The sequence below is a fragment of the Pollicipes pollicipes genome, unplaced genomic scaffold, assembly GCF_011947565.3.
Source record: "Pollicipes pollicipes isolate AB1234 unplaced genomic scaffold, Ppol_2.1 Scaffold_4740;HRSCAF=5597_pilon_pilon_pilon, whole genome shotgun sequence".
In the NCBI taxonomy this organism is placed as follows: domain Eukaryota; kingdom Metazoa; phylum Arthropoda; class Thecostraca; order Pollicipedomorpha; family Pollicipedidae; genus Pollicipes; species Pollicipes pollicipes.
In genome coordinates, this window is record NW_023596545.1 from 26,293,743 (window position 1) to 26,316,426 (window position 22,684).

A 22,684-nucleotide genomic window follows, 5' to 3' on the forward strand; every position below is an offset into this window, starting at 1 on the left:
CGCAGGCCGTGCTGAGGAGGTAGGCACCGAGGACACGGGCCGTGCTAGGTAGGCGCCGAGGACGCAGGCCGTGCTGAGGAGGTAGGCACCGAGGACAACGGGCCGTGCTAGGTAGGCGCCGAGGACGCAGGCCGTGCTGAGGAGGTAGGCACCGAGGACACGGGCCGTGCTAGGTAGGCGCCGAGGACGCAGGCCGTGCTGAGGAGGTAGGCACCGAGGACACGGGCCGTGCTAGGTAGGGCGCCGAGGACGCAGGCCGTGCTGAGGAGGTAGGCACCGAGGACACGGGCCGTGCTAGGTAGGCGCCGAGGACGCAGGCCGTGCTGAGGAGGTAGGCACCGAGGACACGGGCCGTGCTAGGTAGGCGCCGAGGACGCGGGCCGTGCTGAGGAGGTAGGCACCGAGGACACGGGCCGTGCTAGGTAGGCGCCGAGGACGCAGGCCGTGCTGAGGAGGTAGGCACCGAGGACACGGGCCGTGCTAGGTAGGCGCCGAGGACGCAGGCCGTGCTGAGGAGGTAGGCACCGAGGACACGGGCCGTGCTAGGTAGGCGCCGAGGACGCGGGCCGTGCTGAGGAGGTAGGCACCGAGGACACGGGCCGTGCTAGGTAGGCGCCGAGGACGCGGGCCGTGCTGAGGAGGTAGACGCCGAGGACGCTGGCCGAGCCGAGGGGGTAGACACCGAGCACGCGTGGCGCAGCGAGGAGGTCTGCGCCGAGGGTGCGGGGCGCGCTCAGGAGGTCGGCGCCGAGGACGCCGCTCGCAGCTCTGTGCCGCCACCGGGGCAGGCTCACCTCAGCCTGGCTGGGGGAGACCGAAAGTTTCGGTGGAAAGCGACTGCTTACCGGCCGCCTGTGACGAGGCTATAAGCTGACTTGTAACCGGAGCTGTGGCCCGACCCGGCAGATCCGCCGCTGGAACGGCTGTCCGGATCAACCACCGAATGTTTTTGGGACGAATGTGTTTTGGCGAATGTTTTCTTGTCGACGTGTCTCCGCCGTTTCTCCACCGTGTCAAAGGGAAAACGCGGAAAGTTGAATGTCAGTTTGCCGAGGTGTGGAATTTGCGAAATGTTTGCTTAGATGTGTATTTGCCGAATGACAGCATGCCGCAATGCTGTTGAATCTAACGCTACGTTCTTTAGTCGAATATTAGTTCATGGAAGTGCTGTTAATAGCCTGTAGGTTGATGCTTCTTATGTTGGTTCTGGTTGTATGAAAGGCTTACACGTGCCTTAGGTCATTGCCATCGCAGCCTGCATTGCCATAAACGGTGTCCGATCAGAAAAAGATCAGAATTTGTGAATTCTCCGGCTGTAACCGGACCAGACCTTTCCTAATATGGCTATGGCATGACCAGCTCGCTCCTGGCCTAGCTGTGACCGGACCAGACCTTTCCTAATCTAGCTATGACAGGACCAGGCTTCTCCTATTCTAGCTGTGATCGAACCAGCCCTCTCCTGACCTAGCTGTGATTGGACCAGGCCTCTCCTGACCTAATTGTGGCCGGACCAGCCTTCTCCTGACCTAGCTGTGACCGGACTAGCCTGTCCCTGACCAGGCCTGACCTGGCTGTGACTGGACCAGCCCGTCCCTGACCAGGCCTGACCTGGCTGTGACCCTTGCCGGTGTGCACTGCCAGCTGATCGCCGACCTGCGGCGGCGGGTGCGGCTGGGCCGTCCGACCGACCTCCTCTCGCAGCGGCACGGAGCCCCCGACGACAGCGCCAACCACGAGATGGCGCTGCTGCAGAACGTCAGGTTCGCCTTCCAGGTGGACAAGCGGCAGCACATGTCCTGGCTCAAGGTGGGCGTGCGCTCCGCGCCGAGGACAGCCGGCCTCGTCGTCGGGCGGGGGGGGGGAGGGGGTTCCACTCTGGGTGTCAATGCATGTGGGAAATTGTTGGAGTGTCATTAGCACGCTTAAGGAGAGATGCTCTGATGGGGCCGTGAAGCCGGTTAAGAGGTCACGTGACACTCGCTCTGCTGGCGGTTTAGGTGATCGTAGAGCACATGGTCATGTGCTGGCTCAGACCGTCCCGGCTGGCCGTGCGAAGCCCTGGTAACGATGATATGATGCCGTCCGTTGTTGCTGCTTTCGGGCTAGATGTCGGCGCGTATGCTTGTGCGGGTCATTGTCGCTGCTATCTCTTATTCAGTGGTTCAGTGGTACCTAGTTACGGCTGCCTCGTGGTTTTTCTTTCTGCGGTTGTGCGATCTAAGCATTTCTTTCTGCAGCAGCGTGGTTCAAGCTCTGTCACTTGACGGATTGAGCACGTCTGGTGGTCATCTTAGTATCTACTGAATCGTTTGCTATTTTGTGCGTAGCGGTTGCATTTGACAAAATGGTCTACATTGTATGTAATGGTCTACATTGTAAATGGTCGACACATTATACACGAGCTGGAGTGGAGCACGGTGGGAGCGGGGGCAGCTGGAAGGCAGAAGAAGGAGGCAAAGATGAGAGGAAGTAGCCAGCCCTGCCTCGAAAAATATTTTCGACGTTGTCGTTGATGGTGGAAACAGCCCACTCAAAGCGTCATGCTGCGAAAACGAGCGAAGCTCATGGACTACGCGTTGGCGGCACCCCTCCCTTCCCCCCACCCCCCCTCCCCGTGTGCCAGTGTCATGGTACTAACGGCGTCTGTGGTGACCTGCGGCCCCTCCCCCGCCGTGTGCCGGTGTCTGGGTACTGACGGCGTCTGTGGGTGACCTGCGGCCTCCCCCACCGTGTGCCGGTGTCCGGGTACTGACGGCGTCTGTGGGTGACCTACAGCCCCTCCCCCGCCGTGTGCCGGTGTCCGGGTGCTGACGGCGTTTGTGGGTGACCTGCGGCCTCCCCCGCCGTGTGCCGGTGTCCGGGTGCTGACGGCGTCTGTGGGTGACCTGCGGCCCCTCCCCCGCCGTGTGCCGGTGTCTGGGTACTGACGGTGTCTGTGGGTGACCTGCGGCCTCCCCCGCCGTGTGCCGGTGTCCGGGTGCTGACGGCGTCTGTGGGTGACCTGCGGCCGGCCCGGCCTGTTTCGGCAGGCGCTGGACGCCGTCTGTCCGCCGGAGGTGCACCACCCGCTGGACGTGCTGCTGCTGCTGCAGCTGCACGACACTGCCCCCGCCCGCCAGCGGCTGGTAGAGGCCGTGCTCCGGAAGAAGGTGCGCGCCGGCCACTTCAGCCGCGCCGTGCTGCGAGACACGTTCGCCGCGCACGCACAGGTGATCCCGCCGCCACGGACGGCACGCCGGCCCGGCCAGTCGGACGCCGGCCGGTGCTCGCACGCTCAGTGTGTCCAGTTTGGCACTCCGCCGGCGGTGCTGGACATCGCCACATTCTGCAGTTCGTCTGTGAATTTGTTCGTTTTTTGGGGAAGACTGAGATCAGCTGCTTTCGTGTGCTATGTGAGCGATACCGATTTGTCTGTGGAGGACTAGTTCGCTTTAGCGTGTGTGCAACGTTGTATTAAAGGGAACTGTATTTGCGCCGTTGCCCCTGTTGGCTAATATGGACAATGCAGCCGCTGGTGCTCCAAAAACGGAGCGTGACGTCGCGCGTTGCGCTCATCTTTTATGAAAGAAGCTGAAATGTGACGAAAGCGCATGTAACGGCCGCAAGCGCGTGCCACATTTCTTTTTTACTCATAACATTCGCAAATTGCAGCGATAGTGATTGCACACTCGTGCCATATATTCACATGCACACACCTTGTGTGTCGTGGGATGTACGAGGTGACACTACACGAGGTGACACCACCGCCTGCTCAGGTGCGATGCCGTGAGACCTGAGGTCCCAGATGCCAACGTGCTCCCTGATGTACCGCAGACGCTGAAGCAGTTCATCTCCACGCTGCGCCGCTTGGCGGCGTTCCTGCTGCGCTGCTCTGAGCCGTCCCTCTCCGACTACGGGGCTGAGATTTACCGGTGGGTTGGCAGTCGCCCGGGTCTGTGCCTGCTGTAGGTCGGCAGCCGACTGGGTCTGGGTCTGCCGTAGGTCGGCAGCCGACTGGGTCTGGGCGTGCCGTAGGTCGGCAGCCGACTGGGTCTGGGTTTGCCTTAGGTCGGCAGCCTGGCTCGACCGCGGGCCCAGAGCTGTCCGATGGGCGGTGTTTCTCCCCCCCCCCCCCAGGCCAGATCTTTGGGTCTTTGGACTGCTTGAGCCAGATCTTTGACAGGTGGGAACGCTCACCCCGGTCACGGACCGAGGTTTGCAGCTCCGCTCCGGTCACGGGCAGAGGTCTGCAGCTCAGCCCCGGTCGCGGGCCGAGGTCTGCAGCTCAGCTCCGGTCACAGGCCGAGGTCTGTAGCTCAGCCCCGGTCACGGGCCGAGGTCTGCAGCTCAGCTGTCACGGGCCGAGGTCTGCAGCTCAGCTCCAGTCATGGGCCGAGGTCTGCAGCTCGGCTCCGGTCATGGGCCGAGGTCTGCGGCTCAGCTCCTGTCACGGGCCGAGGTCTGCAGCTCAGCTGTCACGGGCCGGCTCCGCTCCGGTCACGGGCCGAGGTCTGCAGCTCAGCTCCGGTCACGGGCCGAGGTCTGCAGCTCAGCTCCGGTCATAGGCCGAGGTCTGCGGCTCAGCTCCGGTCACGGACTGAGGTCTGCCTGTGGGACGGGAGCGGAATGTGGCGGCGGGGTCGTCCCGTCCCTCGTTCGCCGGCGCGTCTGGGCTCCAATTTGAGGTGTCGGGTGTGTGTGCAGCGTTGTCGTGGCTAAGATTAGCGTGTTACGTCATGCGGGGATATTTTTGGCTAGGTGTTGTTCCGAATAAGTGCGATGATGATCCAACTGCATCTGTCTGCCATTTGTTTCGTATGTAATTATTGCAGGCAGGTATGCGAATTGGAAGGGGTTTCTACTGCACGTATTTATAACTAGGTTGAATTGTTTCGACAAGCCACGCTGCGTAGTTCTTTCTGAAATGGGCGATGATGCTGTGCCTCGTGCGTAGCTAATTAGCTCTGTAGTGCCCTAGCCCTAGCTTTTGGCCCTAGCTCTGTTAACTTTTTGATTTTTTAGCCTTAACTTTAAGCTTGCCGATACGCTGAGACTGCCCTGTTAAGTCCGAGACGTTGCAAGTGCATGCCCGCCAGCTGGCGGCAGCGGGACGGCTCGTGACGGGCTGTGCCGTCGCCGACAGACTGGGCTTCGTCTCGTTCTCCGGCTACCACCAGCAGGAGATGGTGATCGGCCTGCTGTCGCACTCGAGCGACCCGCCGGCCACGCGCCAGGCGGCGCTGCGGCTCTTCCAGACGCTGGCCGAACACAACACCGACGCGCTGGCACGGTACTCCGGCTTCCTCAAGGTGCTCACAGCCCGGCAACCGCCGCCATGACAGTGTCGCGACATGGCTGACGATAGGGGAACGGTGGGCTCTAAGGGTTTGAAAATGGGGTTAATAGAACATTGAATATTTCGCTGTCCTTGGGAGACCATTGACACACGTTATTAAAATGTTGTATTAAGCCACTAGATCCGGTTATGGTGTGAGCTTTTGCCCACTGAGGTTTTCTTTTTAGGAACACATTTACGATGTGGGCCGCATTTTCATGTATTAGCCATGACTGGAGGCCATATAGCTAATCACAGTTTGAATGAATTTGGAATTACATGCATGCGCTATGCTTCGTGGTGGCTTCAGTTGTGCTGAAACAGACAGATCGGCCAGGTGTCGGCCAGCTCTCCTGACCAAGACTGGGAAGTCAGTGCGTGGGCCGACTTCCAGTATCCAGGTCCAACCAGCATGTGTCACTGTATGTCTGTCAACGGGTGTGTGGCCTCCGACAGCCGCGTTACGTTCACATTGTACCTCACCTCAAGTCACGGCGTCACGCACCCCGCTTGTGGTGCGGCGCTCAACAGTGTCCCGGTCTCGCATGCTTGTCCGTCGCCGTCTGCGGAGCGGTGACTGTCGACAGTGCGGCAGTGACCACGCGCCGCTGTCGGCAGAGCTGGCTGGACCTGTTGGACCAGCTGACGCTGCCCGAGGCGCGCCAGCTGATGGAGGTGCTGAGCACGCTGGCGTTCCGCGCGCCGCAGGAGGCCGCCTCGGTCGGCGACGAGCTTAGACTGCTGGTGCACAAGCAGCTGGCCAGCTCGTCCCAGCGGTCAGTGGTGGGGCAGAGCGCGCCGCCGGTCATGGCGCTGACGGCCGACGGCCGGCCGGCCACGGGCACGCGCGGGCTCCTGTCGGAATGGTCTCTGGTGACGCTCGGCTGCCGTCGCAGGCAGACCGGGTCCAGACCGGGTCAAGTCAAGGTCAGACGGGACGCGGCTGCCGAACTGAGACAGGACGTAAACTGCACGAGCCAGGGCTGGAACCGCATCCTGATGGGGCTGGGGATGTGGAGCTGAATTCACTACCGAAATTAGATCTCGTGTGTAGGGGATACCATGGACTTACCGTTGTCCAGTCCCGGGTGCGTCAGATTGGAACTGAAAACGCACCCCGGAATTATGCCAGACGTGAAATCTGTCATGCTCGCTGAGCGTGCCCATCTTTTAACGCGCTCGGCATGGAAAGGTCAGCTGGCAGCCGGCCAACGAGGGTTCAGGTTGGTCTGGGACGGCCTTGCGGCGGCATTGTACGGCGCCCATGATCCTTTTCCGTCCTGTCTGGCAAAACGGTGGGGTTTCAGGTCACACTTGGCTAGCTTTGCTCGAGGAGTGCTCCGAATTGTCAACTGTCCTTGGAACTCATTCAGAACGAATCGATTTGAGAAGGGACTTTTAGGCTGCCGTGGTGCGTTCGCCAGCCGGATTTTGATTGTGGTAACTAGCCTCGTAACGGAACGAGGCAAGGCGAAACAGAAATCGCGCGCATCGCTTGTTTTAAAGGCAGAGTGGCGAACGTGACATTAGGTCGTTCTTCGTCTTCAACATTGCAGTTTTATCGGGATGCCTTGTCTGTTGATAAACATGCAAGAGTTCAACATGTCTAAGGAATCGAAACATTTTGTGTACCTGTGCCGTGTCAGTTTTTGTCAAATAGACACGATGTGCCCTAAAACCCCAAATCATCATCATCATTATCAAATGGACACAGATTAATCGTTGAAAGATGGTTTTCTTCAGCTGCTAAACAATGTTGGTTATGCTCAATAGGTGTCACCCACTGTCTTGGCCTGATGAGGTATCTTTAAGTGGTGATGTTAAACTGATCTTAACTGATTTTAAACGTCATACAGCATTGTGGCAGGTTGTCGGCTGCATGCCGTCACTCAGTGTATGGACGTCGCGGTTACAGACGGTAACGAGACGGGCCGGCGGCAGCGTCTAACCCCCGCCCCGCGTCGCCAGGTATAAGCGTCTGGGTGTGATCAGTGTGCTGATGGCCATCAAGTGCCGGCAGAACAGCGGCGACACGAGTACCACCACCGTCAGCAGCGGGGACAGCCAGGTGAGTCGACGTCTCCCTCCCCGGCCCGCCTTGTCTCTCGGCCCGCCTCCGTGACCTGCGTCCCCCGGTGACCGCTGTGTCTGTCTCCTCCCGGTCCTCCTCCGTGACCTACGTCTCCTGAGGGTTGCTATATCTGTCTCCCGGTCCCCATCCGTGACCTGCGTCCCCCGGTGACCGCTGTGGCTTTGTCTCCCGGCCCGCCTGTTCACAGTTGCACAGTTGCCGGGGCACAGTTGACGGCTCGAATTGGCCAGTCTGTATGACCCAGTTTTGGAAATGGAGGCGGCACCCCTGCACTAACGCTGGTGCTGAGGCCGAGGCCGCCAGGCATCGCAATGTGCCCAGTAGATTAGTTTAATGTTGGGCATTTTCCAATGAGTGACCCCAGGTGTTGGGGTGTGAGGAATGAGATTATGTTATATTGCAGTGTTTGTTTCGTTGCTTGTGCACTGTTCCCCAACTCGAATCTGGCTTTTGATGATAATTGTTGTATAATGTAGCTAGGAAGATTCGTCGCGAAGCTTTAGGTAGAACGTTAGCTCATGCCTGGCCTGTCTTGTTTTAAGTAAATTCCAGTGTACCTGGCGTCGTAGTGCGGCTCTTGGGCCAAGGTCTGCATTGCCACTTGTTTGGCTGTTTTATTTTGCATGTGTGCCCTATTTCGCAGTCGTTCGACCCTCATGCTGTATTTTATTGTTATGGGTTTGTCGTACATGGTGCCACAGCAGCCAAACCACGGCGATACGTATGTGGTGTAAATTTTGTTGAGAAGTTGTTTCGGTGTGCAGTTTCTTGTCTTGGGTGCAGGGGTATCTTGCGGCTTCGTCGCATGCTGGACTTTATGGCGTTTGGTAGAAGCATTCACGTATGCGTGAAACCAGGCTATCTTTAGAGCGGGTAATGCATTAGCGTTTGCCTGTTCCAACTATTGATATGAATAAGCCTGCAAAGGTGAGTATGGCTATAATTGATGCACTCTTATTGGTGGAGGCGTGTTGTGCGGTCTTGGTAGTGCTGAACATCATGGGCATTGTGTGGTGCGTGCCTCAGCGGCCTCTGGGTCGTATTGCGAAGAAGTTTATGCGATGTCCTCTTCATTTGTATGTAAATCGCAAAGCGACGTGGGCGGCGTAGAAAAGAACAGCATTCGCCGTGACCTCGTCAAGCCCGTGTGGGATGAGATGACCCTCCGTGGCGTGGCGTGACCCCGTGCGCCCACTGGCAGTCTTCTGAGATCGTGCTGACGACGGCCGGCCAGCGGGAGACGGTGCAGCTGCTGCAGATGGCGCAGACGGCCGTGGCGGCGGCGCCGGCCGCCCGCGGCCTCCTGCTCGACGAGCTGGGAAGCTTGGTCTGGCGTGCCGGACTCGACGCTAAGATCGAGAACTGGATCTGCGACCAGCTGATGGACGAGTGGGTGACGGTGCCGCCGACGGACTGGGGGCGGCGCCCGCTGTCCCGTGGTCGCGCCCTGTGGTCGTCTCTGGCGGGGACAGTTCGTGTGGGGGTTTTGACTCACGTGGTCGCCGCTTTTGTCAGGGTTGGCATCAGATCTGTCACGACCTAGCACCACCGAGCTGGTGTCGCAAAGGGCAACTCATCTTACACGTGTGACAGTGCAGCATGTCAGTGAAACACTATATGTGGTGCACTAACCGGCCACTTCATGTCTGGTGTTTCCGTCAGCCCATGTGTGGTATCGGAGAGCTGTCTTCTATGTGCCGTGGCTGCATGATACCCGTTTTCGTGCGCTTTTTGTTGGACAAAATGCATCAAAGTGTTTCAAATCGTTGAGGATTTGGTATGGTCTTGTTGTTTAATTTCCGAGTGGTTGCTTAAAATTGCCGAGTTTGTTTCCTGAGCTCTGTAGTTGAGGGACTACATTGCATATCTGAAAGTCAACAAGCAGTAGCAGGGAACAAAACATGTTGTCATGCCTGTACCCAGAAGTAGTTTTAGATGACACAAAGTCCAGAAGTCACAGTTTATTTTGGTATGCGACCTTTCCTGCTGAAACCGCAAAGGAATGTTGGGCCGAAGCGTGCTGTGACTTTGGGCCTTTTTGTTTATCTAAAATGTATTTTACATGGATAGGAGAGTAAGGTTAGTTCAGCTGCTTCCTGCCAGCGATGGTCTATCTTAATAATTATGATCCTGTGTCGATCGCTGTGTAATGAACGCGTACTTGATGCCTGGCCACTACGCACAGACAGCGCGGACAGCGTGGGAAGACTGTTCGTCTGTCGACCCTCGCGGCCCCTGCCTGGCGCCTGCTGTGACGGACACTGTCGTGCGCCAGGTTCCAGGAGACGTTCGTGGTGGACCTGCCGGACAGCGAGCCGCAGTGTGACGCCCTGCAGCTGGCGCTCAAGCACGGCCTCGAAGAGCCGACGGTCGGCGAGATCGCACTCAACATCATGCCCATTGTACTGGAGAGGTAAGCGCTGCCCGGCGTGAGCTGGCTCTGGACTGAGCTCATGTTGGCGCCAAACCTCGTCAGCGGCTGTGCACAGAGGACAGACCGGTTCGCGGTGCTGCCATCTGGACTACAGGATGAGCGTGCGATGAACGGCCCCTGTTGTCACCATCAAGTTTTGGGAGCTCGTCATCAGTGCGTGGTATATGTGAGTGAATTGCTTCTAGTCACGGTGTGGCTGTCGGACGGCATCGCATTGGTGACGTCACACCTGTGGTGCCTCAGCTTCCGTACAGCGGATACAAACTGCACATCCGTGTCTACACGTCTGTGCCTGCACCTGCATAAGTATGCCAAAGTCAAGCGCGCCTTATCCTTCCGCCGAGCGCTGGCGCCACCGCCGTCGCCGGCCGCCACTAACCAGAGCGGCGAGCCGCGCGCGCCCCGGCCCCCGCCCGGTCGGCTCGGCCCCGTGTGACACCGCCGCGCCGGCAGCGGCGAACGGCTGGTGACGCTCTGCGCGCACTTCCGCCTGCTGCGCATGTGCGTGGCGTCGCTGGACGGCGGCGACATGGAGAAGCTGGACGCGCTGCTCGGCTGCCCGGTGCTGCTGCCGGCCGACGCCGCGCTGGACAGCTTCGCCACGCTGGCGCCGCCGCTGCGCGCTGCCGTCCTCACCGCCCTCTTCCACTGTCTCAACTTCTTCCGCGAGCTGCTGAACGCCTTCTCCACGCAGAAGGACCAGGAGCTGAAACGACGGGTGAGTGGGACCGCGGAGCGGTCGGCGCGGGTTTGAACTGGGTCTGGCCGGCGCTCTGTTCTGAACTGGATCTGAGCTGCAGAGACTCTGGACTGGGCTCACGCTAGCTGCGGACTGGTTTTCATTATTTGTCTTGTATATCCAAATGTTTTACCTTCTTTATCCGATTTATAGCTTTCCTTTTGACCTAATCTCGTACGCGACAACGCCGGGGGAGGGCGGGGGCTAGGCGAGCACACTGTCAATGTATGTCTTCCGATATGCCATTGGTCAGCTACCGTCGACAGCTTGCCGTACTAGAACCTCCCGCGTCTTCCCACGTGCCGTTCTGTCGCGTTGCGTATTTGCGGGATGGAGTAGCGCTGGTCGGGGATGATCCCAAGTGGGGCCAGCGCGTCTCCTCGCGGCCGCCGGGCACGGGGCCGGCGTGACGGACGCGCTCGGGCTTCGCACCACGCTCCATCTGGGCCGTGTGTCGGGCAGTGCGTGCTGCGCCTGCGCGTGATGCTGCAGCTGGAGGCGCAGATCAGCCGCTGCCTGCCGCTCGTGCCCGGCTTCGTGCCGCCGCCGGCCATCTTTGACGCCGACACGCCACCAGCGCCGCCCAGCGTCGCCGCCAAGAAGCACAAGCCTGCACCCAAAAGGTCCGAGACTTTTGATTAACTCAGCTACCTCTGTGGCCATCGGCTTCAGGCTGCAGAAGTCTGCTGAAGTGTGTAGATGGCGTTTTGTGCCCTTGTGGAACCTGGCGGATCTTCCATGTTATCTTTCCATAACGACCGGGCAATCTTTGGTTAAGGCTGAGATGATGAATTGTAATTTTGGTTATATTTTTGATATCAAATGCATTGCTTCCGCTAGACGTTTCAAATGAGTGTTGTCACTAAATAACGGATGTACACAAAACCCAAGATTGCCAGTGCCATTCGTATGAACATTCTGAGCGCTGTCCTTGCTGTCGCGGACATAGCGGGCATTGACCACCGCCGTTTGCGGCATCGCAGGAAGGGGAAGGCCAAGTCGCCGAACGGCACGCTAAACCAGAGCGGGCTGACCCAGCTGGAGAAGCCGACAGCCGAGGAGCGGCCGCCGGCGCCAGAGGAGCCCGGCCCGCAGCTGAGCGGCTACAGGCCGTTCCTGCGCGAGCTCGACATGGACGTGTACAAGCTGCTCTACAGAAGGCTCTCGCTCACAGACAACACCAGCGAGGAGGTGAGCGGCTGCTGTGCGCGCCGGCCGAGGCGCGGCACACGACTGGCCACCACCGGCCGAGGCGCGGCACACAACGGCTGGCCACCACCGGCCGAGGCGCGGCACACAACGGCTGGCCACCACCGACCGGCCGGGGCGCGGCACACAACGGCTGGCCACCACCGGCCGAGGCGCGGCACGTAACGGCTGGCCACCACCGGCCGGGGCGCGGCACACAACGGCTGGCCACCACCGGCCGAGGCGCGGCACACAACGGCTGGCCACCACCGGCCGGGGCGCGGCACACAACGGCTGGCCACCACCGGCCGAGGCGCGGCACACAACGGCTGGCCACCACCGGCCGGGGCGCGGCACTCAACGGCTGGCCACCACCGGCCGGGGCGCGGCACACAACGGCTGGCCACCACCGGCCGAGGCGCGGCACACAACGGGTGGCCACCACTGGCCGGGGCTTGTGTGAACGCCAACTGGCATCACCAGCCAGTTTGAGAGGATATGGTGTCATCTATGCGTCAAATCTTAATGGGCTTGCAACTTTAAAGGTAGTAATGCATTCAAGTCAAGGTGCGTCGTAAAGTACGAAAAGTGACCAATGTGCAAAGACTATGTGCCCACAACTTATTATGCTGGTTTGTCACATACCCACCATTGCTTGTTTCCATTCGTCTATGTGTCGACTTATTCCTTCCTCCCTGCTACGCTGGTGCGTCGGAGGCGCAGCCCGTGTCAGCAGAAGCGTTTTTGCCTGTGTTACCGGCTGTGTCACCTCTCCGTCACCTGCGTTACCAGTTATGTCACACATCCAGATATGTCACCTCGCCGCCGTCTGTGTTACCGTGTGTCTCACACCGCTGGCTGTGTCACCTCTACGTCGTCCGTGTTGCATCGTGTCTCACACCGCTGGCTGTGTCACCTCTCCGCCGTCTGTGTTACATCGTGTCTCACACTGTTGGCTGTGTCACACCGCTGGCTGTGTCACACTGCTGGCTGTGTCACACCACTGGCTGTGTCACACCGCTGGCTGTGTCATACCGCTTGCTGTGTCACACCACTTGCTGTGTGTCACCTCTCCGCCGTTCAGCGCGCGTCACCAGTGGCGTCGCCGGCAGTTCTGTATTCGGCCGAGCGAGCTGCAGTTGTTGCTGGACGACCTGACGCTGAAGCTGGAGCGGCGGCTGTCTGCGGCGCCGGCCGGCGGCCTGGCGGCCATGCATGCGGCCGCCGCTGGCCGAGGCCTCGGCTTCGCCCACCTGGACCTGCTGCCGGAGGCCAGCGTGGCCCGCCAGGCGGTGACGCTGCTCAAGCCGCTCAGCCTCATCGCCGACACCATCGTCGGCATGTTCAGGGTAGGCAGCCGAGTGTATTCCGGGATACTGGCAGAGATGGCGGCGCCAGGCTAACGTGGTGGCCGGCGAGCGCTTGGTCCTGCCTGACGATGAACAGGACTACGTAGTGGTCACGTTGTCCTGTGTTTGCATTACATTTCGATCTTGGTAGCTAGGATAGTAGCTGGAGTCGGTTTCTTTCAACATCGTAAAAGCAGACTGTCGTGCGGCCAGTAGACGAAATGGTCTCCGCTTAGCGTTCTTTTGACGCGGAGTGTTATGTCGAGGTGGCACTGACTATTGGTCCCTCAGTATGTTGGATTGTTCGAACTTGGCTCTCGCGGAGCTGTGGCTAGACACGCTAGTGGATTTCATGCTCCTTGAGTACCAGATAGCAAACTCTGGAACCATGATCGCTTAGTTTAGGAACGCAGACTTGCTAAATGGAGTTGCAGGAATCGTTTGCTCGGTTGGATCTCCGAACAACGTCGTCGATGAGTGTGGTTTGCCGCCTGGACATTGGTCCAAACCGCGAGATTATGATCGCATTCAGCGTACTCGCAGAGTCATACCGGTCGCTCTGTCATGTCGCGTGGTGCCATGGCATGACTGCTCGTGGTAACTGACTCCCTTTTGCAAATACGAACCCTTAAGTGGAAGACGAGCCTACTCATTGGCCCGTCCCCGACGCGTGTTCTCTTACCTGCCGCCGCCGCCGCTCGCTCACGCCGCGTCCTCGCAGTCGCAGATAGCGGACAACGACGGCGTGCTGGACGGGCCGGGCATGTTCGGCGAGGAGCCGAGCCGGCTGGCCGGCTGCCTGTCGGCCGTGTACCGGATCGTGGCGCTGCTTCTCTCCTGGCCGGGCTTGGCCGAGCCCGACAACCAGCAGCTGGCGCACGGTCAGTGGCCGGCGGCGGCGACCACGTCGAACGCCGCCGCGGTCCAAGCTCCCAGCGCTCGCCGGGCTGCCGGCAGGGCGGCGGCTGCACTGATGGTCGAGGGACGTGGCTGGGTTTAGTACGATGTCTGCGCTGTCCGCCGCGCCGGCGTCGACCGTGACTCATGGCGATGGCGATTGAGGCCGCGAGCGCTGGCCGTGGGTTCGCTCGGGCGCCAGCCGTGACCGGCGTCTCTCCCGCCGCAGACGCCGTGGCGAACCTGCGCCTCAGCGACGGAGGGCGCAGCCAGCTGACCACCAGCCAGCAGGGCTCCGCCGCCGGCCGCGCCTTCGCGCTCTTTGAGCAGCACGCGGCGTTTTTGCCGCGGATCGAGTGTGCGGCGAACCTATCGCGGACGCTGGCGGCGCTGGCGACGCTGGATGGTGACCCCGCTCTGCAGAAGACACTGGGTGAGACGGCGGCTGCACCGGGGACGGCGCTACGCTGCGCTGTTTCGGGCGCGTCAAGAGGGCGCGGGAGAGAAAACCTGCTGGCCTAGGCGTCGCCGACAACATGGGACGTATCGCCGTTTGGTCTGCGAACGCCATTGTATGTTTACAACGTCATGCCGTATGTAGGTTTAACAAGTATTTTACTGTAACGCCTACCTGACTTCCCTTTGATAGTAATGGTCAGCTGTTCGTGTAGGCCCGTTTTTGACCTCCCGCCTGATCTGTCATGTGAGCTGGCGTTCCGCGTCGTGCCGGATCCGGCTGCCGAGCCGACGCCGTCCATTACTCCCGAGCGCCGTGCCAGCTGACCCCCGGCGGCCCGCGCCCCGCCGACAGCTGACTGCGTCGAGTCGCTGCTGAAGCGCGAGTGGTACGCCAGCTCTGGCGCGCGCGAGGCGGGCGCCGGCTACGGGGCGCGGGTGGACGCGCTGCTGCGCCTGCTGCTGGCCGGCCGCGGCTCGGCGCTGGAGCGGTTGGACCGGCTGGCGCGGACGGCGCTGCCCGAGCTGCTGGAGTCAGCCGGACGCGAGCCAGCCTCCGAGACGTATCCGACGCTCACCAAGTCAGTGGCGCGCGGCGCGGTCACCCCGGCCGCCGGCAGCCGCGCCACAGAGGCGGGCCCTCTCACTTGCGCCGGCCGCAACTGTGTCTCCGAGGTGGCTGGTGCAGGGTGGCGTTATCGACAGTCGCGGCCGGTTTGTTTAACACAGACAGCGGCTTGTGCAATGTTACCGTCAGCGGCCCGTCTGGGGCATCGTCTAGCCTCTGCCGGTCTGTGCTCCCATGTCTGCGTGCTCCTGATCTGAACGTCTGCCGCTCCAGACTCTCTGCCGGCTCGCTTCTGTCAGCCGCACCGGCCTGTGACCTGTGTCCGTATTCACTTGACTCATTGCTGCTCTGGCCGACAGCCTGTGTTCCGCCTGCTTATGTGAGTGTCCGCGTGTTCGTGCCCTTGCCCCGTCTGCCGGCGCCGGCGCCCCGTCTAGTTGTGCCAAATGTGGCTGGCGCAACGTGTGCCAGCGAAAGTGCCCTGTCTGCTGCCCCATTTGCCTGGGGCAGTGCCCCGCCTGCCCACACCAGTCAAGCCCGCCCCCCCCCCCCCCCCCCTGTGTCAGTGCGTGGCCTGTCCGCTGTCGGCGCCCGTCTGTCTGTGCTCGTCAGCGTCCCGTCTGATGTGTCTGTGCCGCGTCTGCTCGCTCCAGTTCGCGGTGCCCCCCCTGCATGCCTGTGCCAGTCTGCTGCGCCTGCGCGCGCCGGCGCCTCCTCCGGTGCGGTTGTCGGAGGCCCCCAGCCCGTCTGAGCGGCGTCTGGCTGCCGCAGGGCGACGTTCGGCCACTACTACCGCGACATGTTCGTGTCGCTGGTGGAGGCCATGCGGGTGGCGGTCTCCGCCGGCCGGCCCGAGCAGCAGCGGCTCGACCTCTGGGCGGCCGCCCTGCGCGTCTTCAACCAGCTGGTCGGCTGCCTCAAGGTGTTCAGCAGCCGGAGCGCCGTCGGGGTTTGCTTGAAGGTGAGCAAGCTGGACTGGACCGTATCGCTCATGCGGCGGTGATGCCGGCGAGCGTGCAGGCCTGCGTGAGGTGCTGTCAAATAGCTAAGCGCCTCTGCTTTTGCAGTTGATGACCCTATTGCAAACGTGGAAAGGCTATTCGAGTTCCGTTGGCGCTGCTGATGTTCGGCCAAGCAAACGAAGTATGGTCCTCGTGCTGGTTTGCCCGACGAGTATGTTTTCTGAGCACCTTGTTTGGTCGGCACATGACGAGTCCTGCAAGAAACCGCCGCCTGCGTCAGTAACCACGTTAGATGCTCACCCACCTGCTGCTATTTGGGCTGAATTATTGAGAAAATGGAACGTTTTCAGGATTGATCGGCCCTCAGGTGACTGTAAATCATCGTTTTCTATGTGAAGCGTTCCCTGGCGATTTTCCCGGGGCTGCTGCCGCTACTGTCTGCTGCGACTGCCGCCTATCTCGCGCCACCCCCCCCATCTCCGCAGCACTCCCGCCGGCTAGTGGACCTGTTTGTGCGTCACGCCATCCCCATGCTGGAGCTGATGTTGAAGCAGCAGAAGGACGAAGTGCTGACGATTCTCAAGAACTTCCAGCTGAGCGCCCGTTACCTGCACCACGTGTGCAACCACTCCAAGGTAGCTGTTTTGGGACGTCCGTCCGTCACGGCGCTCTGCGGGCTCATGCTGGCGGTGGATCGTTGGGGTCTGGTTATAGGAGCCGGGCGTCCAACGTTCCCCTAACCTGCGTGGCGGCGTGGTCGTCGCCTGATGTGACAGGTAGCTGCCTATGGTTCCCCACATCACCGTGTGATCCCCTCTGTCGATCGGATCGTGGCGTTATGTGGCCGCTGACTCTCCGGTGGCTCGCCGCGCCAGGGAATCAAGGACGCGTCGCTGATGAACCACGTGCCGTTCCTGAAGAAGGGCCTCGAGTCGTTCGTGTTCCGTGTCAAAGCCATGTTGGCGTTGAACGGCTGCACGGACGCCTTCTGGATGGGCAACCTGAAGAACCGCGACCTGCACGGCGAGGAGATCCTCTCTCAGGTGCGTGTGTAGCGGGCTGCACCCCATGTGAGGAGGAGGGCGGGGGGGGGGGGGGGCGCTACGGCGCTCGAATCGTCTTGATCCCGATGATCGTCGATCACCCTCTAAGGGCTGCAGTAGCAATGGTGACTATATGGGACAGCAGTCGGTGTGTCCCACTGACTGCTGTCTCTCGCTCAGCTGAAACACATGCGAGAGACAGCCGTTGTACCGTAACGTCGCCGTTTGTCCGGGGAGGCTGACAGCTCTGACGGCGTCCGGCGGCGGCTACACTGACCCCATGGTACAGGGCGAGCCAGCGGCAGCAGTAGCGGGTCGGGGCCGCGGGCGCCCCACGCGGCCTGCGCTGACCTCGTGGTTCAGGGCGAGCCAGCGGCAGCGGTAGGGGGCCGGAGCCATAGGCGCCCCGCGCAGCCTGCGCTGACCTCGTGGTACAGGGCGAGCCAGCGGCAGCGGCAGCGGCAGCGGCAGCGGGCCGGAGCCGCAGCCTCCAAGCGCGGGCAGCGCTGCTCGGGCGCCGACCGTGCCGGAGCGGCCGCTGTGTAGGAGCTCGCACTCGCGCGCGGTTGCCGTGTGGTCGCTGGGGGCTGCCGATGGGCGGGGGACTTGTTGGCTCGCTTTCTTTAGGCTGTTTACCCAAATCTAGCGTAGCTGGGCACAAGAGCGTCACCAAGGGAGTCCAAGACATGGCCCCGCTTAAACCTGTTGTGGCCCCACCTCCCCCTCCCCCTACCCCTGACCCCTGGCTGAACCTTGTGTAGCCCCTGATGAATTGTTTCCTCGGATGACGTTTGGATGTGCAAGTCTTCGAAAGAGACAGCTCATTGTGTGGACAGTCCCCAAAAGAGAGCTTACTGCATGGACACGAAGCCAAGTGTGTGTGTACACGTGCGTGCGTATGCGTGCGTGCGTGCGTGCGCGTTGGGAATCCCGACCGCCGTCGTCGGTGTGCGCTGTCGTCGGCGGACCGGTGTCCGTCGGCGACGGCCGGTGGCGCGGCCACCGTCGGTCGGCCTGGCCGCGCCGCTGACGGCGGCCCAGCGACCGGCGGCGGCGCGCGCTCGGTCGCCCCCTGACGGGCGCACACTGTCGGCAGTCGCAGCGGACGGTCGCCGAGTCCGGCGACGACGAGGAAGAGCAGGAGGAGGAGGGCGCCGCCGACGAGTCGGACGTGGACCTGGACGCCGAGGACGAGCGCTCCGGCTCGCCCGACCGTCCCGCCCCGGCAGCCGATCAGCAGGACTCCGAGATCAGCGACGCCTACTGAGCACCCTCGCACGCCACCTGCTGACGGGGGACTCGGACCAGTGTACGTGCGGGGACGGCCCCGGGGGAGGGGTGGTCGCGTGGTGACGTCACGCGTGGAGTGGCGGGGCTTTGATGCAGACGCGCGCCGAACCTACCGCGCCTTCATGTCACTCGTCTTGTGTGTGTGTGTGTGTGTGCGCTCGTTGGCTCGGGCTGTTCGTTGAGAGTTACGCAGTGATCCATGCGAGGTGAGATCAGAGTGAAGTGGTTGAGCCTTGCGCAAACGCTGTGCACGATGGTTTGGCAGTCGTTGATGTCGTTCCGTCTGGTCTTGCTTTTCCGAATAGACAATGCACAACAAATACCAAACGCGCGTGTTTGATTGAGTCTCGGAAGTTGGCGCGCTGTTTGGCCCTCCAGTCGGCTCGCTCTGGCCACCGGTCATCTCTGCTGTCTAACAGCCTCGCTCGGGATCACGCTCACGCATGGTGTTATTTTTAGTTATCATCACGTCCCGTTCGATTGAAGACAATACGCCTCACGTTTGTTATAAAGAAGAACACTATTAGCCAGAGATAACAGAAGCCCGAAGTGGGGGAGATGGTCGGCTTTTACGGCCATCGCGTAGATGTATTCATGCTTTCCTGAATCGAGCCCTGCGCCTATCTTTCTCATGTCCGGTGGCGACTTTCTAGGCTGACTTTCTAAGCCTAGGTATAGTGGCAGCGGTCGGTCGCGAGCAAACTGCCAGCCGGCGTTTGACACGCCTCTCCCCAGTGGATCTATTGGCTGGTGTGGTCTCCGATGGATCTAGCCGCCTGAAATTCGCCTGGGACCTGGAACGCGATGAAGCCAAGGGTGCCCCGGCACGCTTTTCCCGGCGGATGATTCAGCTGCAATGCGTTTCAGGGTCCGGGTTCGGGTCCCGGCGCGTGCAGGGGTTTACACAGACACCTAAACCGCTTCCTGTCGGGGCCCTGCTCGTGGAAGTTGAACTGAATAGAACCAACGCAAACGCCAATGGGAAGTTGAGAATTTAGATGAGAGAAAAGCGCGTAGAGAGAAAAGAATTTCGGTGAGAGGGCCTGTAATGCATTGATTCTCTAAACGTCTTTTGAAAGTGGTACATTTCCTGTTTCATAACTAAGTCCAATCATTTCAACTGGATGGGTTTCTGGAACCAACGCTCACGCTAAGCAGCGCTCGTGCGAATTCCAGCACCACTATTCGATCGTGTAATTTCAGTTATACGGCAGAATTGTGCGTCGAAAGTATGACATGCCGCAATGCTCGGCACATTCAGCCCCGTCCCTTGGCCTCACCTGACCGCGAGTGGCTGCTGTCACTGGCCGCGGGCCATCCCAGTGAGGAGCCAATAGGGTGCGTCGAAGCGAATAGGACCAACCAACCCAGCCACGTTGGAGGCAGGTGCTCGAGCCGACTGGGCTACGGGGGCAGATATTCGAAAAAAAATAATGCAAGTTTTTTCACCTGTGGCATAGATTTGAAAATCTCATAATGGAACCGTCAAAATCCGAGTGAAATGGATTTTGTGCATAGGTCAGGCTGCATCTTCATCCCCAGGCTGCCCTTTTTTAACTTCTGAAAAAACCGAAGAAAATGGGTCGAAATTGCGTCCACATATCGCCCACTCAGCGCTGGAAAGAAATCAGACGAACAAAATCTGACGGGGGAGGAGGTGAACAACATCATTAGCAACAGTATGGGTCGATGTTTGTGGACGGCGGCACGCTCTGACACTTGCAAGGTCAATCCACCGGTTGCTGCGTTTTTAAGGCCGTTGTCAGATCACAGCTGCTAGGGGCTTATGAAAAGGCGACACTAGACACATGGTGTAGGCGGATATACCCGCTTACAACTCATTAAAACGTCTCAAAACCACCCGAACTATGGCTAAGTATGCTAGAAATCGACCGGAAGGCGACCGATGTCACCCTTTTCGAAATTAATCTGGAACATGTCACCCTTTTCGAAACTGGTCTGGAACATGTCACCCTTTTCGAAACTGATCTGGAACAGGTCACCCTTTTTGAAAGTGATCTAGAAACCTTGGCTGAGACATAGTAAACCATGGAAATTATATTGGCGTGTGGTCCTGCTTATTTTTGTTAATATCCACCCGAATATTTGCACGTTAAAACTCGTTTCAAAGCTAACGCTGAAAATATTTGCAAATTCATCGATTCCGTTGACTTAAGTTATGAGCTCTGACCAAACCAGTTACCGGCTGGTTATTAATGTTTTTCGCGGATCGGCGCGTTATGTTAAGATCAGTCGTCCCCCACGTGCAAGATTATCATGCACGGTAGTCTTTCCATCGATTTGGTCATGTGTTTTGGCCACGTGTGACAGTTGCGGTAGAAATCGTTCATGAATTATTCCTCGCCGACCCCCAACAAAGCATTCAACAAACGTCAAGGCACACGAAACCAGTGATCAGTATAGTCCGTACATTATAACCGGTACATTTCCATTCGTTTTATGGATTAATTGGTTTGTGTTACTTGTGCTGGATGCGCTTGTTTTCTTGATTGCAAAAGCCAGTCTGGCACGCATGAATAGCACATAGGTCACGTTGCTCGGGCCGGCGGTTACGTGACGAGAATGAACGAATGATTGATTGAGAATGATTTTTAACGCCGTCCACAAGCTGCGCCCGATAACGTCACAGCAAGTGTGTCACAATAGTTTGGGAACAGCGAAAAAACCCACAAACCGCACGCGTCAGGTACGACTCAAAATATCACTGACAAGGGGCTCGCAGCCGGAGCCTCTGATTGGCGGAGCGCTGGCGCCGGCCACGGGTCGCCGGGGTCACCTTGGCCGCTGCCCTGCCCGCGGCGGTGTCACGTGAGGTGAGGTCATCGAGAGGTGACCGCCGCCAGCTGGGCGACACTGCGTGCCGGGACCCGAAGGCGGCGGTGCGTGGTCGGCATGACTTCCGACAAGGGCGGCGCCAAGGCGCCCGGCAAGGAGGCGGGCGCGAAGGAAGGATTTAAGGTTTGAGGATTGTTGCCGTGTTGCCGTGTTGTCAACAGTTTACGCGCGAGGGAAGTTGCAAGGCTTGAGTGCGAGGTTATAATGCGTGCAGATGTCATTCTTGAAACATGGCTTGTCTCGTGCCTTGCCTTCTTAGCACCTTGTACCATTTTCCACAGCCGAGCCGCTCGGCTGATGAAACTGGTTCATCTCTGTGGTCATTGTTCATCGCATTAGCCACACCCATACGGCTGCCGTGGTTTTAGCCGCGTGACCGTTGACGGTGTGTGAGGTCTTGCCGTGAGGGTCGCGTCTAGGACTGCGATACTGCCTTGGTTTCCTTGGGCTTATTTATGGCGGTCCTCTCGTTAAAAATCGAAACATTTTCTTTCGATGGTATCTGTAAAAGATTAGGATCTGCGTGCCTGCGCGCTCATTCGGACCGTGTTGTCATTTTACCATGGGCTGCTCAACGCGATGCATAACCGACGCCCAGCGAGCGCTGGTCACCACATGGCGTCGTGGCAGTGAAGTCACTTTTAAGAACTGCACAAGGAGCATAATTGAAAGAGTACAGAATTATCGCACTCAACATATTTATGCCCATGAGATGCATGCAGGAGAAATGGGTGACAGCGTGAATAGTCGTCGGTGGAAGAGTGGCCCATGCAGAGAGGAAGCTTTAAAATGACTGTACCCCATTCCTTTCGTCTAGTTACTCCACAATTGCCACCTCAAATACCGAAATGATATTCCCGAGTCTACCGCTCCTCGCCAAATCGGAGCACCGCCGCCCAAGCCCGAACAAAACTCTTGCCGTCTCCGCAAGCAGAGCTGTGATTGGTCCACGGTGCGGGTTTGCCAGGGATGTCTCGTGTCTGTAAGAGTCCCGAGGCTCCGCCCCGGTGACCGGCTCGATGACTGGCCTGTGTCGTGAGTGGGGCTGGGTCAGGTCACAATGTCTTTGCTGGCGTCTCTCCGCCGGACGCGGTGTCCAAAGCAGATTTTGTCCCGTCGCCGCCGTGTGACGCCCGTCGTCGTTCGCTCTGACAGAAGGACGACTCTGAGCCGCTGCCGGCGGCGGTGGCGGCGGCGACGGAGGCTGCGGACGTCGCCAACCACTGTCACACGGCCGAGCTGCTGCTGCACCTCTCGGCCGTGCAGTATGTGCTGGGCCAAATGCGGCCTCGGCACGACGCGCTGATGAATGACAACTGGGTCTACCTGCTGCTGTTCGTCAGCACCGCCGTGCTGTACAAGGCGGCTGTGTTGATCGTCACATTCCCAATCATCAACCTGCAGATCGGTAAGTCGTACCACACCGCTGTAGATAGTCTGTAAGCACGTCCAACTGATACCAGCTTTGCGTAATTATTTCCTGCAGATAGAACGGC

At 59.6% G+C, this 22,684-nt stretch overlaps 2 protein-coding genes across 2 annotated transcripts in view; both read left to right on the forward strand.

Moving 5' to 3' along the window:
- The window catches only part of LOC119098122 (Fanconi anemia group D2 protein), a gene marked incomplete at its 5' end in the record, with an annotated part of 18,098 nt that extends 3,270 nt beyond the window's left edge, over positions 1 to 14,828 (forward strand). Inside the window, 14 exon segments of the mRNA XM_037221050.1 lie at positions 1,642 to 1,806; positions 3,030 to 3,209; positions 3,814 to 3,911; positions 5,123 to 5,288; positions 5,933 to 6,081; positions 7,283 to 7,382; positions 8,722 to 8,795; positions 9,682 to 9,819; positions 10,294 to 10,341; positions 11,563 to 11,783; positions 13,004 to 13,116; positions 13,838 to 13,997; positions 14,243 to 14,276; positions 14,825 to 14,828. Of these exon segments, the coding sequence (XP_037076945.1) occupies positions 1,642 to 1,806; positions 3,030 to 3,209; positions 3,814 to 3,911; positions 5,123 to 5,288; positions 5,933 to 6,081; positions 7,283 to 7,382; positions 8,722 to 8,795; positions 9,682 to 9,819; positions 10,294 to 10,341; positions 11,563 to 11,783; positions 13,004 to 13,116; positions 13,838 to 13,997; positions 14,243 to 14,276; positions 14,825 to 14,828 (1,650 nt within the window).
- Positions 14,829 to 16,039: 1,211 nt separating this feature from the next.
- On the forward strand, positions 16,040 to 18,634 carry LOC119098123 (Fanconi anemia group D2 protein homolog). The gene is made up of 4 exons (XM_037221052.1): positions 16,040 to 16,063; positions 16,485 to 16,634; positions 16,875 to 17,042; positions 18,139 to 18,634. Exons 1-4 carry the CDS (start codon positions 16,040 to 16,042, stop codon positions 18,307 to 18,309), a joined length of 513 nt encoding a protein of 170 aa, XP_037076947.1. The 3' UTR covers positions 18,310 to 18,634.
- Positions 18,635 to 22,684: the final 4,050 nt, after the last annotated feature.